Raw genomic sequence first — 20,214 nt, 5'->3', positions numbered from 1 at the left:
ATTCAGCTCTGCTGAAATGATGTTAAAGATCCTGGAGAAAATGGTGTCATTAATTTTAGATGCAGCCAGTGGTTTCATATACACAAAATACATTTTGTACATCATGTTTACTTCAAATTTAAACTGGCCAAATAGAATACATAAAAATTCTATAACTTACTGATATCTATAGAATAATAACACTAGAAGCATATTAAAGTACAACTGACAACACTCAGGAAAATACTGTAAATAAGGTATCTCTAGAGTGAAGTCATTTTTGATATTTAGAAAGATTTCATGATCCTACTTGTATCAAACATTCAACTATTATATATATATATATATATATATATATGGCACAAATACTTACACTATTAATATAATGGTTTGGAAACTGCTTTAAATAATCATAAAATTCATTCCATTATAAAAATTGGTGCAATCAATGACAATGTCTCAAAAAAGATTGTCAAATTAACTAATTCTACTCACCCGCCGTTTGGGCCGGGTTGATCCCTATTCCATCTGCAAGGAAACAAATTCACCTTAAATTCTAATAATTCCAGGAGAAAGGCAACTTGCCTTCTGTAGGAACAGTAGATGGTCATATCATTGAATTAGAATTTAGTTACTATTTGGAGTGTCCACATTGAAATGACACATCTCTAAAATTAGTTTGCCACGCCTTTAATAAAACAGCTACATTTAAATAGCTATTCAGCAAATTGGTTTCAAGACCCTCAATTTTATTTTTTGGAAACCTTCATTTGCTCCCCTGCTCTATGGTGAATGCTGGAAAGCAAGCATGAAGGCAATATTTAGAGATAGCAGATCAAGTGTGCAGATCAAGTGTGCATACTGCTATTTATATTCAAGATTATCCAGAAACTCAACAGGCATATTTTATGCAATTAAAACATTTCTAAAAATAGCTTTAATATTTGCATTAACAGGTTCCTATTTGGTGTATTTCAAAGCAATGTCATGTTGCAATTTTCTAATGCAATGTCCATCTTTAAAAGCATGAAAGCTATCTTGCTCAATGCACCGCACTATTGTAATGTATATTGAATACCTAATTGAATACTACCATAATAAAAATATTGGCATCAACGTTCGGTTGCAACCTGAATTTTCAAATGCTGCAGTCACATTTCTGGATGTTGAACGTACACTATACTACATTGAAATTATTCTGGATTTTGGATGAGGAAAATGGCATATAAACATTCATCTTTAATGCTATTGTAATAAAATGTTTAATTGTTTTCTTACCGTTTGTTATGATAGCACTGCTTGCTGCAGGCACTTTAAACTGAAAGCAAAGGAAGACATTGAAAATATATAAAAATCTGAACGTTGAAAATATTTAAATCAGTGAAATTATGAATTCCTCTAATAAGGTTTCAGGAGATCATGCAAAACTGGTGTAAGAGGGAAATAATGAATATGGTTTATTGCAACAATTAGGAAGATGCAAGTGAATTAATAGGTTTAGCAAAAGGGCGAATAGATCTAACATTAGAGTAAAATCACATGCTAGTCAAATACTATACCTCAAGGTCCTGATATCAGCAGAACTTGGCAGAGGCAGACTTTCAATTAAACACGCAGTCCTGCAGCGCATGACCCTAGCCAATTTGCGGGGGGGCATACTGAGAGGTGACTGCGGTGTGGGAGCCGGACCGCCCAGAGCCTGGTAGCTCTGAATTTGATGATAGTGAGCCTATCAGCAGAAAATACAGGACATCAGGCTCTGATTGGTGGAGCGGGAAAACAGTTGGTCAGATGTTGAGGTGGTGGAGACTGAAGAGCAGTTCAGACAAATCTCCTGAATTGGTGTAAAGTTCCTAAACATTTGTCAAGTGCAGCAGCAGCCAGGTCTCTGACATTTGACCCAGTGGGCAGCCGGAGGAAAAAGTGAGACCACTGACCTAACATCGGGGGTGCAAGCCTGCAAAGCCTTCAGTGAGATGAGGTGGCGGCGCTGGCCACCAGTTATGGGGATCCCGGCCACTTGAGCAAGAGGCGAGTAGTCGGGAGGTGCGAAGGCCAGGCAAGCGCTGGCATCGTGGTTTTAAAGGAGAAGCGGCCAGCAGCGCGACAGGATCAGAGCCAGAGATGAGTGGAAGAGAGCTGGGGAACAAACTGACCTGAAAGGGCGAGAGCAGAGGCCAGGCCAGATATCCAGCAGCCAATGAGCCACCACTAGCACATCTGAGAACTTGGTTCATCGAGGGGAACACCTGCCAGGGCGACACGACCCCCAAATATGTGGTGTAGGTGCCCCGCAAAGAGGAGCCCCCAAAAGTGCAAGTCCACCTCTGAGCAAGGCTGTTTACTTTTTAGAAGAACAAAGAGATTGAAGCTACTGACAAGCTTTTGGGGGATGGTTTAATAATAAACCTACGTAGGTGAGATTAGAGTTTTAAAACTCTTGGGTGTCCTGTGGTTCGTTACCACAAAAACATCAAAAGGGACCAGGTAATCTATGTAATGTTCTAAAGGGTCACTTAGGGGTATTTGAAAAATACAATTGTATTAGGAAAGGTTAAGTAAAATTCCACGCTTGGTAAAAGACATCACCTAGCTCTTTGCTGATCTGATGATGTGGAGATGCCAGTGTTAGACTGGGGTGGGCACAGTAAGAAATCTTCCAACATCTGGTTGTCCAACAGGTTTATTTGGAATCACTAGCTTTCAGAGTGTAGCTCCTTCATCAGGTGAGTCACCTGATGAGGGAACTATGCTCCGAAAGCTGATGATTCCAAATAAACCTTTTCGACTTTAACCTGGTGTTGTAAGACTTCTTACTTTGCTGAACTGGTAAGAGAGACACTGACACAGCTGGCTGATTTCTTACATAGTTAACCAACCAGCAAGTATCAGTAAACCTCACCAACAGGCACCAGGGAGTGATTGGGAAGAGCCTCTAGGAGAAAGAGAAGACAGATAATTCTTGGAACAACAGACACCCTGCAAATTGTTAGTGAATTTAAAACAGGTAATGTTGGAATTTAAACAATATACTGCTTACATGACTTTCACTGTATAAATGTCTCATGGTTTTTCAGATGAATAGGGCCATGCTTCAGAGATACTCTCCCAAGTAGTGCTCTCCCAACGCATTGGCAAAATAAATGATCACTCTGAAGTCAGTGGAGATAATTTTGAATAATCTGCTCTACAACACTGGGTATGTGTAAGGGTGCGAGCGTTAAAATGGTTTCTATATCTTAACTTGTGTAGGAGTCAAAATGTTGCATTAATGTCACTGTGACTGACACTGAAGGGCTTTTGTATTAACAGCAATTTTAACTATATTATTCTCTCCAATTTAACACATTTACTTTAAGATACTTAAAATGACAAGCAGAATATATTTAAACCTTTAAAATAATTGGGGACCTTCTAAAAATGTGTTTATTTTAAATTTCTCTCATCATATTTCCTCTCTTTTTCACGTCTCTTATTCAATTCCTTGTCCAGGATTAACAGCTGGAGACAGCCAGGATCTCTGACAATACGTGGTCCTATTGAATATCAGAATTGTTATGCTGAGCAAAATGTTCATCTTGTGCGAAAATAAGTTATAAATCTGTCACTTCATATCCATTTGCTTCTTTTTCTTCCACCTACTACAAACCACAAGAGCAATCACCCCAAACCTAATTTACATAAAACATATGCAAGCAAAATTAATTTTGAGGCCCCAATAATCAAAAAATTCAAAGGAGAAATCTTCTACATATACACAAAGCAAACTCTTTAATCGCAGTTTAATACTGAAATATTGAGAAGGGGCCTGCAGCAATAGCAGAATGTTAATAGGCTAGATCTACGCTATGTAGTTGAACATTAATAGTCCAAGGAGGTGATGTCCCCAAAATGGGAAAAGACCTCATGAAATGCTGACAGATATAGGACTAGATACAGAACAGAAAGGACTGACACTACAGGAAGGACAGCACAATGACACACTGATCTTGTGACACATTTAATGCACATTCATTGCCACAATTCAAGTTGACTAATATCTGGTGTCAATAAATGGATCAGGAGTCAAAAAGGCCAGATAAGAGTAGATCAGAACAGGCTGTGGCATAGTGATTATGTCACTGGACCAGTAATCCAGAGGCTGTGGCTAACGCTCTGTGAAGAGAGGCTCAAATCCCACCATGGCAGCTGGTGGAATTTAAATTCAATCAAACTTGGAATATAAAGCTAGCCTCATGAAAACTATTAGATGTTTGTTAAGAACCCATTTGGTTCATAAATGTCCTTTGGAGAAGGAAATCTGCCATGTAGCCATGTAAAATGGCTGACTCCCGATTAGAATGGCCAAACTCCGATCTAAAATGGCGAACGGAAGAGGCTGATGGGAAAATCAGCCAACAGGACTCAAACAGACAGCTGCAGGTAAAACAGTGTATTCGCCTCTGGAGAAGCCAGACCAAACCAATACCTGCAGCCATCAACATCACAGCACCCCAGCAATCTGCATACTAAGCAGCCATCCCCGGGAACAATTGCTACAAATTAGCAACACAAAGCCGACCCAGACCTTTCGGCGCCAGCAGGAGCGTACACAAAGAAAGGTAAATGACCACCCCTCAATCAAGGAATCGCTCCAGTATTGGAGAATATTGGACCAAGTGATTGGGACCAAGTCCAATCACTTGGAACCAGGTACAAGGTCCGCCCCGAGAGGCGGGAAGCCCCTGGGGACTATAAGAATAGGGGCAAAGTTCAAATCGACCCTTCTTCTCCGCTTCGCACCCTTCGAGACCCTTGCTGAAAGAAACCGTAAGTTTTACTCCATCGATCGCTACCAGATAGACATTCCTGACTATCGACCTGTACCAGCTTTTGAATCCCGCAAGCTCAGAACCCATTCGAAAGGCCATTCGTTTCCCTGACCTGGTGGGCCATTCCCAAAGTTAAGTATTGGCCTGTTAGTGGTAGGTAGTAGTTTAGAAGTAGAATTATTGTATACGTATTAATTGCTGTATATAATAAATGAGCATTGATTTAACTCTTACTAAGCGGTGTGTTGGTTTATTAATCATTACTCGGACTTGAACTACGTGGCGGTATCAGAAAGATACCTGGCGACTCAAGAGCAAAGGTGACAGAATTAGAGCAAATAAACTAAGGCTAAAACGAGCAACATCCATCCTTATGCTCCAAACTCACATCAATATTGTAGACTCTTAACCACCCTCTGAAATGGGCTAGGAAGCCACTCAATTCAATTAGGAATCGGCAATAATAAATGTTGGCCTCGCCAGTGATGCCCACATTCCTGAATAAGGTAAAGCCTTGTCATTATATATACACAACATGAAATGACTGCCCTGGTTTTATACTTCAAAACTCTTCCGCTACATTTTGGCAGGTGTTAGAAAACTAACTTCTGTTGCAGGATGTTGTTCTACTATATTGCTTGCTTCAACTTTTTACAAATTTCTCTTCATTATCTTTTTCTGATCTCAAATCGTTTTTTTGCCAACCTTTTTGATATTATGCAATCTCCACAATCTATTTTCTTGGTGGTGAGAGCTTGTTCTGTGTCTTGCCAACATGCTTGAGTAATGTATACTTCTGCATTTGCTTTGGTATGTTGATGACCCCCAGCTCTACCTCACCACTGCTTCTCTCAACTCTTGTTCAATTATCAGACTGCTTATTTTTTCTTTTATTCGTTCATGGGATGTGGGCGTCGCTGGCAGCATTTATTGTCCATCCCCAATTGCCCCCGAGAAGATGGTGCAGAACTGCCATTTTTAACCCCTGCAGTCCATGCGGTGTAGGTATACTTCCTGCGTTGTTAGGGAGATAGTTCCAGGATGTTGATCCAGCGACAGATTTCCAAGTCAGGATGGTGAGTATCTTGGTGAGGAACTCCCAGTGGAGGTGTTTCTGGGATTAAGACATCGCGGTGAAAAGTTCTGGAATTAAGACAGCGCGGTGAAAAGGTCTGGGATTAAGACAGCATGGTGAAAAAGTCTGGGATTAAGACAGCGCGGTGAAAAAAGGTCTGGGATTAAGACAGCACGGTGAAAAAGTCTGGGATTAAGACAGCACGGTGAAAAATTCTGGAATTAAGACAGCGTGGTGAAAAGTTCTGGGATTAATACAGCGTGGTGAAAAGTTCTGGGATTAAGCCAGCATGCTGAACAGGTCTGGGATTAAACCAGCGCGCTGAAAAGAACTGGGATTAAGCCAGCGTGATAAACAGGTTTGGGATTAAGACAGTATGGTGAAAGGTCTGGGATGAAGACAACATGCTGAACAGGTCTGGGATTAAACCAGCGCGCTGAAAAGAACTGGGATTAAGCCAGTGTGCTGAACAGGTCTGGGATTAAGACAGTGTGGTGAAAGGTCTGTGATTAAGACAGTGTGGTGAAAGGTCTGGGATCAAGACAATATGCTGAACAGGTCTGGGATTAAACCATCGCACTGAACAGGTCTGGGATTAAACCATCGCACTGAAAAAGTCTGGGATTAAACCATCGCACTGAAAAGAACTGGGACTAAGCCAGTGTGCTGATCAGGTCTGGGATTAAGACAGTGTGGTGAAAGGTCTGTGATTAAGACAGTGTGGTGAAAGGTCTGGGATTAAGACAATATGCTGAACAGGTCTGGGATTAAACCATCGCACTGAACAGGTCTGGGATTAAACCATCGCACTGAAAAGCTCTGGGATTAAACCATCGCACTGAAAAAGTCTGGGATTAAACCATCGCACTGAAAAGAACTGGGATTAAAACAGTGTGGTGAAAAGGTCTGGGATTAAGACATCGCGGTGAAAAGGTCTGGAATTAAGACAGCGCGGTGAAAAGGTCTGGGATTAAGACAGCGTGGTGAAAAGGTCTGGGATTAAGACAGCGCGGTGAAAAAAGGTCTGGGATTAAGACAGCGCGGTGAAAAAGTCTGGGATTAAGACAGCATGGTGAAAAATTCTGGAATTAAGACAGCGTGGTGAAAAGTTCTGGGATTAATACAGCGTGGTGAAAAGTTCTGGGATTAAGCCAGCATGCTGAACAGGTCTGGGATTAAACCAGCGCGCTGAAAAGAACTGGGATTAAGCCAGCCTGATAAACAGGTTTGGGATTAAGACAGTATGGTGAAAGGTCTGGGATGAAGACAACATGCTGAACAGGTCTGGGATTAAACCAGCGCGCTGAAAAGAACTGGGATTAAGCCAGTGTGCTGAACAGGTCTGGGATTAAGACAGTGTGGTGAAAGGTCTGTGATTAAGACAGTGTGGTGAAAGGTCTGGGATCAAGACAATATGCTGAACAGGTCTGGGATTAAACCATCGCACTGAACAGGTCTGGCATTAAACCATCGCACTGAAAAGAACTGGGATTAAAACAGTGTGGTGAAAAGGTCTGGGATTAAGACATCGCGGTGAAAAGGTCTGGAATTAAGACAGCGCGGTGAAAAGGTCTGGGATTAAGACAGCGTGGTGAAAAGGTCTGGGATTAAGACAGCGCGGTGAAAAAAGGTCTGGGATTAAGACAGCGCGGTGAAAAAGTCTGGGATTAAGACAGCACGGTGAAAAATTCTGGAATTAAGACAGCGTGGTGAAAAGTTCTGGGATTAATACAGCGTGGTGAAAAGTTCTGGGATTAAGCCAGCATGCTGAACAGGTCTGGGATTAAACCAGCGCGCTGAAAAGAACTGGGATTAAGCCAGCCTGATAAACAGGTTTGGGATTAAGACAGTATGGTGAAAGGTCTGGGATGAAGACAACATGCTGAACAGGTCTGGGATTAAACCAGCGCGCTGAAAAGAACTGGGATTAAGCCAGTGTGCTGAACAGGTCTGGGATTAAGACAGTGTGGTGAAAGGTCTGTGATTAAGACAGTGTGGTGAAAGGTCTGGGATCAAGACAATATGCTGAACAGGTCTGGGATTAAACCATCGCACTGAACAGGTCTGGCATTAAACCATCGCACTGAAAAGAACTGGGATTAAAACAGTGTGGTGAAAAGGTCTGGGATTAAGACATCGCGGTGAAAAGGTCTGGAATTAAGACAGCGCGGTGAAAAGGTCTGGGATTAAGACAGCGTGGTGAAAAGGTCTGGGATTATGACAGCGCGGTGAAAAAAGGTCTAGGATTAAGACAGCGCGGTGAAAAAGTCTGGGATTAAGACAGCACGGTGAAAAATTCTGGAATTAAGACAGCGTGGTGAAAAGTTCTGGGATTAATACAGCGTGGTGAAAAGTTCTGGGATTAAGCCAGCATGCTGAACAGGTCTGGGATTAAACCAGCGCGCTGAAAAGAACTGGGATTAAGCCAGCGTGATAAACAGGTTTGGGATTAAGACAGTATGGTGAAAGGTCTGGGATGAAGACAACATGCTGAACAGGTCTGGGATTAAACCATCGCGCTGAAAAGAACTGGGATTAAGCCAGTGTGCTGAACAGGTCTGGGATTAAGACAGTGTGGTGAAAGGTCTGTGATTAAGACAGTGTGGTGAAAGGTCTGGGATCAAGACAATATGCTGAACAGGTCTGGGATTAAACCATCGCACTGAACAGGTCTGGGATTAAACCATCGCACTGAAAAAGTCTGGGATTAAACCATCGCACTGAAAAGAACTGGGACTAAGCCAGTGTGCTGATCAGGTCTGGGATTAAGACAGTGTGGTGAAAGGTCTGTGATTAAGACAGTGTGGTGAAAGGTCTGGGATTAAGACAATATGCTGAACAGGTCTGGGATTAAACCATCGCACTGAACAGGTCTGGGATTAAACCATCGCACTGAAAAGCTCTGGGATTAAACCATCGCACTGAAAAAGTCTGGGATTAAACCATCGCACTGAAAAGAACTGGGATTAAAACAGTGTGGTGAAAAGGTCTGGGATTAAGACATCGCGGTGAAAAGGTCTGGAATTAAGACAGCGCGGTGAAAAGGTCTGGGATTAAGACAGCGTGGTGAAAAGGTCTGGGATTAAGACAGCGCGGTGAAAAAAGGTCTGGGATTAAGACAGCGCGGTGAAAAAGTCTGGGATTAAGACAGCATGGTGAAAAATTCTGGAATTAAGACAGCGTGGTGAAAAGTTCTGGGATTAATACAGCGTGGTGAAAAGTTCTGGGATTAAGCCAGCATGCTGAACAGGTCTGGGATTAAACCAGCGCGCTGAAAAGAACTGGGATTAAGCCAGCCTGATAAACAGGTTTGGGATTAAGACAGTATGGTGAAAGGTCTGGGATGAAGACAACATGCTGAACAGGTCTGGGATTAAACCAGCGCGCTGAAAAGAACTGGGATTAAGCCAGTGTGCTGAACAGGTCTGGGATTAAGACAGTGTGGTGAAAGGTCTGTGATTAAGACAGTGTGGTGAAAGGTCTGGGATCAAGACAATATGCTGAACAGGTCTGGGATTAAACCATCGCACTGAACAGGTCTGGGATTAAACCATCGCACTGAAAAGAACTGGGATTAAAACAGTGTGGTGAAAAGGTCTGGGATTAAGACATCGCGGTGAAAAGGTCTGGAATTAAGACAGCGCGGTGAAAAGGTCTGGGATTAAGACAGCGTGGTGAAAAGGTCTGGGATTATGACAGCGCGGTGAAAAAAGGTCTAGGATTAAGACAGCGCGGTGAAAAAGTCTGGGATTAAGACAGCACGGTGAAAAATTCTGGAATTAAGACAGCGTGGTGAAAAGTTCTGGGATTAATACAGCGTGGTGAAAAGTTCTGGGATTAAGCCAGCATGCTGAACAGGTCTGGGATTAAACCAGCGCGCTGAAAAGAACTGGGATTAAGCCAGCGTGATAAACAGGTTTGGGATTAAGACAGTATGGTGAAAGGTCTGGGATGAAGACAACATGCTGAACAGGTCTGGGATTAAACCATCGCGCTGAAAAGAACTGGGATTAAGCCAGTGTGCTGAACAGGTCTGGGATTAAGACAGTGTGGTGAAAGGTCTGTGATTAAGACAGTGTGGTGAAAGGTCTGGGATCAAGACAATATGCTGAACAGGGCTGGGATTAAACCATCGCACTGAACAGGTCTGGGATTAAACCATCGCACTGAAAAAGTCTGGGATTAAACCATCGCACTGAAAAGAACTGGGATTAAAACAGTGTGGTGAAAAGGTCTGGGATTAAGACAGCGCGGTGAAAAGGTCTGGGATTAAGACAGCGCGGTGAAAGGTCTGGGATTAAGACAGCGTGGTGAAAAGGTCTGGGATTAAGACAGCGCGGTGAAAAGGTCTGGGATTCAGCCAGCGTGCTGAACAGGTCTGGGATTAAGACAGCGCGGCGAAAAGTCTGGGATTAAGACAGCGCGGCGAAAAGTCTGGGATTAAGACAGCGCGGCGAAAAGGTCTGGGATTAAGACAGCGCGGTGAAATGGTCTGGGATTAAGACAGCGCGGTGAATAGGTCTGAGATTAAGACAGCGCGCTGAAAAGGTCTGGGATTAAGACAGTGCGGTGAAAAGATCTGGGATTAAGACAGTGCGGTGAAAAGGTCTGGGATTAAGACAGCGCAGTGAAAAGGTCTGGGATTAAGACAGCGCGGTGAAAAGGTCTGGGATTAAGACAGCGCGGTGAAAAGGTCTGGGATTAAGACAGCGCGGTGAAAAGGTCTGGGATTAAGATAGCGTGGTGAAAAGATCTGGGATTAAGACAGCGCGGTGAAAAGGTCTGGGATTAAGCCAGCGAGCTGAACAGGTCTGGGATTAAGGCAGCGTGCTGAACAGGTCTGGGATTAAGGCAGCGTGCTGAAAAGAACTGGGATTAAGCCAGCGTGCTGAACAGGTCTGGGATTAAGACAGCGCGGCGAAAAGTCTGGGATTAAGACAGCGCGGCGAAAAGGTCTGGGATTAAGACAGCGCGGTGAAAAGGTCTGGGATTAAGACAGCGCGCTGAAAAGGTCTGGGATTAAGACAGTGCGGTGAAAAGGTCTGGGATTAAGACAGCGCAGTGAAAAGGTCTGGGATTAAGACAGCGAGGTGAAAAGGTCTGGGATTAAGACAGCGCAGTGAAAAGGTCTGGGATTAAGACAGCATGTTGAAAAGGTGAGACAGAGCGCTGAAAAAGGCTGGGATTAAGACAGTGTGCTTTAAAGGTCTGGGATTAAAACAGAGTGTTGAAAAGGTCTGGATTAAATCAGCGCGGTGAAAAAGTCTGGGATTAAAACAGCGCGGTGAAAAGGTCAGGGATTAAGAGAGCATGCTAAAAAGGTCTGGTATTAAACCAACCCGTTTAAAAGGTCTGGGATTAAGACAGCGTGCTTTAACGGTCTGGGACTGATGGCGTGTTGAAAAGGTCTGGGATTAAGACAGCATGTTGAAAAGGTCTGGGATTAAGACAGCATGTTGAAAAGATCTGGGATTAAGACAGCCTGCTGAAAAAATCTGGGATTAAACCAGCCTGTTTAAAAGATGTGGGATTAAACCAGCCTGTCAAAAAGTTTGGGATTAAGACAGCGTGTTGGAAAGGTCTGGGATTAAACCAGCCCGTCTAAAAGGTTTGGGATTAAGACAGCGTGTTGGAAAGGTCTGGGGTTAAGACAGTGTGTTGAAAAGATCTGGATTAAACCAGTGTGTTGACAACCCTTGTACCATATACAACCCCAAATGAGCTTCCCACCTCATTTGTGTCATTACTAAAACCTCCTATTTCCATCTTCATAACATAACTCAACTTCACCCCCTTCTCTGCTCATCTGCTGCTGAAACTCTCATTTTTGCCTTCCATTACATCTAACTGGACTACTTCCAAAACACTCCTGGTCTCCCTCAAACTGGAGGGCAACCAAAACTCTGCAGCTCGTGACTTAACTCGTATCATTTGCTGTTTAATATACCAGAGACTAAGGATAGGGCGGTGGAGTGACCTTGGGTGGAGTGCTCTTTCAGAAGGTTGGTGAAGACACAGTGGGCCAAATGGCCTGCTTTCGCACAGGAGAAATTCTACGACATATTTGCTCAGATTTCCCATTAAACCTTTTAAAAATACAAATGAGGGTTCTCTATAGTATACAAAAACACTACATGAATGGTGGGGGGTAGAAAGAGTGTGCGCGAGCAAAAAACAACAATTTGAGACCAGCAAAAAGACCTTCAGTTACAATAACAAAATGTTTTATTCCAATCACTTTTTGAATACATTCTCCAAACATTGCAAACCTTACTCATGATGGGGGTAGGATGGGCCTAAGAGAAGGCAACATTACAAATATCCACGCCATCACTAAAGTCTCCTATTTCCACCTCTGTAGCATCACTTGCTTTCAACCGTAATTCAGCCAGTGAGTTGCTGAAACCCTCATCAAGTCATTTGTCTACTATCCCAGTCGGTCTCCCATCCTTCAAAACATTTCAGCCCATCCAAAAACCTGGTGATGCAGCAGAGGCAGTTGAACAATTGGGCTAAATCCTGTGGCAAAGATGTCCATGAGCTTCTCACTCAAATTTGGCAAGCAACTTAAAACAAAAAATCAATATAAAGGTTTAGACCAGTGGGACCATCGGTTGTTCAATATTTATGACTCATGACACAAGCTGTGAGTGAACTTCAAACCATTTTCAAAAGATAAAAAACTGAACAAACTGTGCTGTGTTAGAATCAATATTATAAAGTAGTCAGCAGTTGCAACAGTCCTTGCAGATGCTGCTGAGGGACACAGGTAATAGTAAGAAGCAAAATGTTCTCACTGTAGATCACCTCCTCGCCACATTCTGTGGAACTAATAGTTTTTGGCAAAGATTTTTTTGCAGGGTGGTAAGAAACGGAAAGGAAAATACACAGCAAAAAAAAAGTCAGAGTAACAAAAAAAGTACACTCTTTCAGCCAGGAAGGGAAAATTCAGTGAATGTCTCCAAAAAGTTTGCTCTCGATAAATGAGCTCAACTCAAGGTCAAATAGGCCACTGAAACTGTGAATAGTTTGACTCAATCTGGTAGGGAGAGGAATGAAATTAATGGTGAGGGTATGATGTTTGTGGTGTGAGCCAAAGATCGTGGCTGAAATCTTCCCAATGTTGACCTGGTGAAGAATCCAGTTCATTTACCACTGGGATGTCAGATATGCAAACTGCCAACACAAGGGCAACGAACAATCATGGCATAGGTAAATACTTCCTTTACAGAACATATTTTCGGCTCCTGTTAGAACCCCTTCAAACACTGGCTGGAAGTCTTTAAAACGCTGGTTGAGACAGATCAGACTTCAACTCCTCTCCAAAAGCTTTCACAAAAGTGTCTCTCTGAATCGTTTAGCTCCACATAGCAATGACAGCATCTCCCCAAGCTGAAAAACAAATGTAACTCTCCAGGGACTTTCCCAAACAAACCACAGTGCATTAGCCCAGACTGAAAAACACATTCCTCTGGTCAACTTCACCTTCTGGTTCTTAAAAGCTCCTAGGCCCTGCAAAACAGGATTATTTTTAAGAAAACATGACCATTGCAGCCAAACATGCTAACCCCAGGCTTGTAACCCTTTAATTGCCCAATACTTAGAATCCAATATTCCTAAATTTTTCATTTGTCACACTATGCTTCTCCACCCATTGAGGCACTCATTGCTGCACCCTCACGAACAGCAACCCCAACTGACTTATCCTTCTTGTTCTTCAAGGGGGCTGATCTCGCCAATTGCCTCCCTGCGCAGCTCAGCCTTCCGTAGTGCTGACCCTGTCGACTCTGCTAGTAGTCCAGATACTGCTCCTCTCCCCATCACCACTACGGAATATTTTGCTCACCAATAAGCCAAGCACTTGCAATTCATGAGCCTATTGTTAATGATTGCTTTAAGATCATGGCCCTGATGGGGACCTGGCCGAGTGGTGATGACATCTTCCCTTTAACTCAAGCCTACCTGTCTGACTACATCTTTGACCACTTCCAGACTGTCTTAGTTAGGGGGGGGGACGACTCTTGAAACCAAATTTCAATTTAGTCTGACCCCCTACTCTTCACTCACCTCTTCTTTTAAACATCTCAACTTCTTCCCACCTCTCTCCCAATTTTAAATCTAGATTTTCTACCAATCACCCCCATGTACCACACCAGTTTTCTCACTGAGCTTTGTTCAATGCCTTCACCCGCAGCAAGCGACTTCTCGTTCTAGGTGATCATGTTCTCTCTCCCAAGTCCAATGCCCTCTTATCCTCAATTTCACGCTTTATATAAACTCCCCAACCCTTGGCCTCGCCATCTCGCATGGTCTTGTTACTCCCATTGTATCACAGGTAAAGTCCTGTCTGATCACTTTCTTGCGTTACTCATCACCCACATCCCATTGCTTCCTCCAAACCTACTTCATTCTGTATACACCCCCCCCCCGGAAGAAAACCTCTTCCATAACCTACAACTGCCTTCCCATTTGTCTCGTCTTTGGCTGTCCATTTTTGGCATTTCTGCAGCTACCGATCTGCTCAACCATATCCCCATTTCCACCATTGCTGCCCCAGTCCCCAATAAAACCATTATCCTTCTCACCCAGACCATTCCCCTCGGTACCGCACTCATCTACACTCCCTTAAACTCTTGGGATGCACAGTTGAATGGATATGATGGACAACTTTTTTTAAAAAAATTCGTTCATGGGGTGTGACGTCGCTAGCTGGACCAGCATTTATTGCCCATCCCCGAGTGCATTTAAGAGTCATTCACATTGCTGTGGATCTGGAGTCAGATGTAAGCCAGACCAGAAAGGACGACAGATTTCCTTCTCTAGAGGGCATTAGTGAACCTGATGGGAGTGAACTTGATGAGGTTTTACAACTATCAACAATGGATTCATGGTCATCTTTTAGACTCTTAACTACAGATTGTTACTGAATTCAAAATTTGGCGGGATCGGAAACTAGGTCCTCAGAGCATGATTCTGGGTCTCTGGATTACTAGTCCAGCGCCTTAGTGTTACACTTCAATGGCTGTAATATGGTGTGGGACCGCATGAAAAGGCACTATAAGAATGCAAGTTATAGTCTTCCTTGCAAATTTGATAAAAAGGGAAACAAAGCTTTAATTGCATTGTTTTTGAATAATAATTAATTGATTTTGAGAAGTGTAAAATTCTGTACTATTACAAAGCTGATGTATCTAAATTTTCCATGAGATCAATGTGTGCGCACCTGTACGCGCAAATGAAATAGGAGGAGGCCACTCGGCCCCCACCCAGCCTGCTCGATAAGATCATGACTGTATATCGTTTACAGGTCAGGTGTATGGCTTGATCCCAGGTACAATAATATTCTCCCGCATTGGGTTTTTCAAGAGCCTTTTGTTCTTCCTGGGAGGGTCCTACCACCTTTTGCCACATTTTCATTTTGGAGCAGGTAGGGTTAACGTTTGCTGCGGCACGGGGGAAAAACATGTCTGTTGCAGCGGGAATTGAGGTACTCGATCTGTGGTGGATTTTGACATTCCACAACATTTGTGGGTAAAGATCAATTGCTCCATATGTGAACAATCAGATATGTTGCAAGTGAGTGTGTTGTGACTCTCTCCATTGGTGCTCAGCCAGTTAGAAAACAGGCCACATACTTGCAGCTATTTGATATTTAGAACATTTCAGACGAACAAGCTTGACTTTGCAATCTATGTAAACGCAATATATAAGCTGCACAAATTAAACTAAACTGAATACTTTATAAAAATATATTGCAGCTCAGTAACTAATTCGAAAATCCACAAAGTGGAAATCAATCACCAGATGAACAGTTTATTTTAGAAACATTGATGAAAAAGTGAAGTTCAATAATTATTTTGCAACAATTATTGAAATTTTAATGTGAACACAATTTCTCATGTTTAGGTTCTGATGGATTTTACATATATAATTTTTCCCAATTAAGATGCAGTTTTTGCTTCAAATAATCTGTGAAGTGAGAAGCTTCTGAACTTGTGGTGCAATTTCGGACTGGAGCTCAGTATTACTAACTTACTAACGCAGCGACAAATCTTTAAATCTCCAAAAAGAAATTTAATTCTCTGCGAGTGGAAAGGACGAAAACCAACCAAATTCACACAAACCCAAAAGATTTTCCTTCCACCAAAAGCATTCCTGGTGTACACATGGATTCCAGGACAAACCCATTTGTTAAGCGTAACATTTTTGCTGTCAAAGAAGCTTATTATGTCCCTATACAAATACTGTACCCCACCAGCAAAAATAGAATTTAATCCAGGTCTGACTACATTATTTTTTGATAAGGTCACTGCTGTCAGCTTGAAATAAGCCTGCACCATCGCAGATAAGTAAAAACTCAAATTAATCCCGAATCAGTTGTCAGGCTGGCAAACCACTTAACCTTTTTCTCGAGACCAGTTAATCAGGTAGCGCATACCCACGGTAAAATAATTCCAAGGGACAAAATCAAGACACCATTAACAAAAAATGAATCCTTACTATTGGCCATTTGTTTTTGAAGCTCAAATTCTGTTCTTTGAACGCTAAAGCAATATCTTCTGCAATTAAATTATATTGTATCCATTAATAATTTTGAGAGCACATAATGTCCCCATATGTCCAATGCATATGATGGATATTTTTATTAATCATTACATTTATGTACTACTTAAAGTGTACATATTTAAAAATAAACACACTGCTCATTCAGACATGAATTTAAACAAGATCTCAGCTGCAGTATGTCACAGTAACTAGGTAAATAGTAAAGGGCAACCCAAGTGAGAAAGATTTATGAGAGACAGGACTATTCATTACATGTTTTTAGCACATACCTATAAATTCATAATTTGCAAGTAAATATTCTGCATGCATAAATCCCACATGTTGTACCAATGCTACCCGAAAACCTCAAGTTCTTTTATAAATTGACAAAACAGTTCAGACTAAAGCCACCTCAACAATTTCAACTCAAAGTCGGTCATAACATTTAAAAGAAGATTAATGGCTCATAATTTCCTGGCTCCCAGTGTCAGATTTGGGGGGTACCCCAAAGATGCTTTGGAGATTCCGTCTGGGATGTTTCCAGGTATGGATTCACCCGGCAATTGTTCAGAACTGCAAACTTCCCCTGAACAATTATGCTGCGCTGGGAGCCCTGACAGCAATTTAAATCACTAACTTTGGATGGTTCTCTTGAAGAATTAGAAGAAATAAAACCACTTTGAACTTCAGTATAGCCATTTTAAACACCCAGGCCAAAATAGGGCAATTTGTGAGTCCCAAAGGAAACACCTCCCACACTCCAGAACTCCCAAAGGACTCCACCTACAAAGCCTCCCAACGAAGGACCACACCCCTCGACTTCCCTGCCCACACAGGATTTCCCCCCAGCTGCCCATAACCTGACTGCTGAATGGGACCCCGTACCCTCATGACCCCACTGCCAACCCCGCTCAACCCAGTCCAATCCTCAAGACCCAATCCCCACTGTTCCCGGACTTGACACAACCCCTCCCCCACACCTCCCCCTCCTCCCACCCTGTGCTGCGGGCCCTACCTTCCATCGACCTACCCCGAATGTCCCAAACCACCTCCTCCACCACCAACAAATATCCAACCATATGCTCACCCCCCCCCAATTAGCCGCCCCCCCGCCCCCTCCCGATACCTCACCTGCCCCACCCTCCTCAATGCCCGACACTCTAAACCCCCACCACTGATGTCACACCCTTCATCACTCGAATACCCAACCCCCCTGTAATAGCCATAGCCAGCATGGGACCCGGGGGGGTGGGGGGGGGGGGGGGGGGGGGGGGGGGGGAGGGGGGGGGGGGGGAATGATTATCTTCCCAGTGGTCCTTGTGGAGCACAAACTCTCCTGCTGAGGACTGGGAATCTCTATTAGCCTATGTATTAAAGGTCAGCCAGTATGGCACAAACGTGAACAGGAATCGGGCATAGGTCTACCAGGCAGTGTATATACATAGAACATACAGTGCAGAAGGAGGCCATCCGACCCATCAAACCCACTTAGGCCCTCGCTTCCACACTATCCCCATAACCCAATAACCCCTCCTAACTTTTTTGGTCACTAAGGGCAATTTATCATGGCCAATCCACCTAACCTGCACATTTTTAGACTGTGGGAGGAAACCGGAGCACCCGGAGGAAACCCACGCAGACACGGGGAGAACGTGCAGACTCCCCACAGACAGTGACCCAGCAGGGAATCAAACCTGGGACCCTGGCGCTGTGAAGCCACAGTGCTATCCACTTGTGTTACGGTGCTGCCCCATATATAGTGTGTAAATACTTGTGCTACCGTGCTGCCCCATATATAGTGTGCTTACACATATAGTGTGTAAATAAAACTATGTTTTCTTATTTTACTCAGTGTGGACTACCAGTGTCCTTATTAAACACTCCCACACCGCGTTCCAGAATGCCCCGCCCTGCTTTCCCAAATACCTGACACCTCCACCCCCTTCCCGAATCCCAGACACCCTACTCCACAGGCAACACAGTGGTCAGTATTTCTGCCTCACAGCACCAGGGACGTGTGTTAAATTTCGGCCTGTGGAGTTTGCACGCTCTCCCTGTGTCTTTGTGGGTTTCCTCAGGGCGCTCCGGTTTCCTCCCATAGTCCAAAGATGCACAGGTTAGGTGGATTGGCCATGCTAAATTGCCCCTTATTGTCCAGGGATTCATTGATAATAATTTAATAATCTTTATTGTCACAAGTAGCCTTACATTAACACTGCAATGAAGTTACTGTGAAAAGCCCCTAGTCGCCACATTCCAGTGCCTGTTCGGGTACAGAGGGAGAATTCAGAATGTTCAAATGACCTTACAGCACGTCTTTCGGGACTTGTGGGAGGAAACCGGAACATCCGGAGGAAACCCACGCAAACACGGGGAGAACATGCAGACTCCGCACAGACAGTGACCCAAGCCGAGAATTGAACACGGGACCCTGGAGCTGCGAAACAACAGTGCTATCCACTGTGCTACTGTGGATTTGCAGGTTAGATGGGGATAGGGCGGGGGAGCGGACCTGGGCAAGGTGCTCTTTTGGCAGGGTTGCTGCAGACTCGATGGGCCGAAAGACTCCTTCAGCACTGGATTTGTATGAATCTATGTTCAAGGCCATCCCCCATAATGCCCCCCACCATCCCCCTGAACGGCCAAGCACCCTCCCCCCCCCCCCCCCCCCCCCCCCATTTAATGTCCGACTCCCGCATTGCCTTAGACACTTACATTCTAAATTCTTCTTGGTTTGTTATTTTGAATGAGATTTAAACTCACCTGCTTCATGGCAGCTAATTCTGTAAAAACAAGGGGGACATCACCCCACTTTTACACTTTGACGCTGGAGCCGGGGTCCCGTTGCGCTGCCCAAATCTTACCCGGCTGGAGTCAGGAAGGTCTGGCGAGATAGGTACTTAAGAATTTTAGCACAGGTAAGTTAGTCCAGGGTGACAATCCAATGCTGATTGCCATTCCAAGGAAGTTATGGCCCACTGACTCACAAATTACCCAATTCTTTGAAATTTGGGAGAGCAATTAAGTTGCTCATAAACCACTTCTATATTTCAAAGTCTAAGGTTTTGGAATTATTAGAAATTATAATTTTGCTTAGTCCTCCACCCGAGCAGTAAAAACTGCAGTCCTTTGAATAATCACCTTTCTGGAACAGAAGACTCACTATTGTCAGACAGAATATTCACCTTTCCATTCACTGGTGCAAAATTAGATTTAATATTCTGTAATTTGATTTTTTTTTTATAAATTAAAACAGCCTAAAGGAAACAACTGTGGTTTCTATTTAAAACCACATGAATATCAAGATGAAATGACAAGAATCTGCCAACGGACATAGATAGGTTAAGTGAGCAGGCAGAAAATTGGCAGATAGAGATTAATGTGGAAAAATATGAACTTGTCCACTTGTCAGGAAGAAAATCATTTACATGGGAGAGGTTTCGCAACTCTATGCTATAGAAGGATCTGGCTGTCCTGGTACACGAATCACAAAAATTTAGTACAAGTAATTAGGAAACCAAATGGAATGTTGGCATCTATTGCAAGGGGAATGAAATATAAAAGTAGGGAAGTGCTGCAACAGCTGTACCGGGACATGATGAAACTGCCAATGCAGTACCGTGTGCGGTTTTGATCTCCATACAGAAGGAAGGATATCATTGCATTAGAAGCAGTTCAGAAAAGGTTTGCTCGACTGATTCCTGTGTTAAAGGAGTTATGAGGAAAGGTTGAGCAGGCTGGGCCTATATCTGTTCTTTTAGGTGGTCTTATTGAAATATACAAGATCTTGTGGGGTCTTGACTA

General features: G+C 43.4%; 1 protein-coding gene across 2 annotated transcripts in view; it reads right to left on the bottom strand.

Annotated features, from left to right (window-relative positions):
• ufm1 (ubiquitin-fold modifier 1) overlaps nucleotides 1–20,214 on the bottom strand; it is a 70,573-nt gene that overhangs the window by 32,366 nt on the left and 17,993 nt on the right. Inside the window, exons 4-6 of one of the 2 annotated variants that reach the window (XM_072477061.1) lie at nucleotides 1,539–1,708; nucleotides 1,258–1,297; nucleotides 475–507 (exon numbers count right to left, since the gene is read on the bottom strand). In XM_072477061.1, coding sequence (XP_072333162.1) covers nucleotides 1,264–1,297; nucleotides 1,539–1,708 — 204 coding nt within the window. In that variant the 3' untranslated portion in view covers nucleotides 475–507; nucleotides 1,258–1,263. The remainder of the gene's footprint in view (nucleotides 1–474; nucleotides 508–1,257; nucleotides 1,298–1,538; nucleotides 1,709–20,214) is intronic. The other variant, XM_072477062.1, reaches the window with a different exon arrangement.

Source organism: Scyliorhinus torazame, chromosome 15, assembly GCF_047496885.1.
Source record: "Scyliorhinus torazame isolate Kashiwa2021f chromosome 15, sScyTor2.1, whole genome shotgun sequence".
Taxonomy (NCBI): Eukaryota; Metazoa; Chordata; class Chondrichthyes; order Carcharhiniformes; family Scyliorhinidae; genus Scyliorhinus; species Scyliorhinus torazame.
Note: the sequence above shows the minus strand (reverse complement) of the source record. Positions and strands in the feature narration are given on the sequence as shown.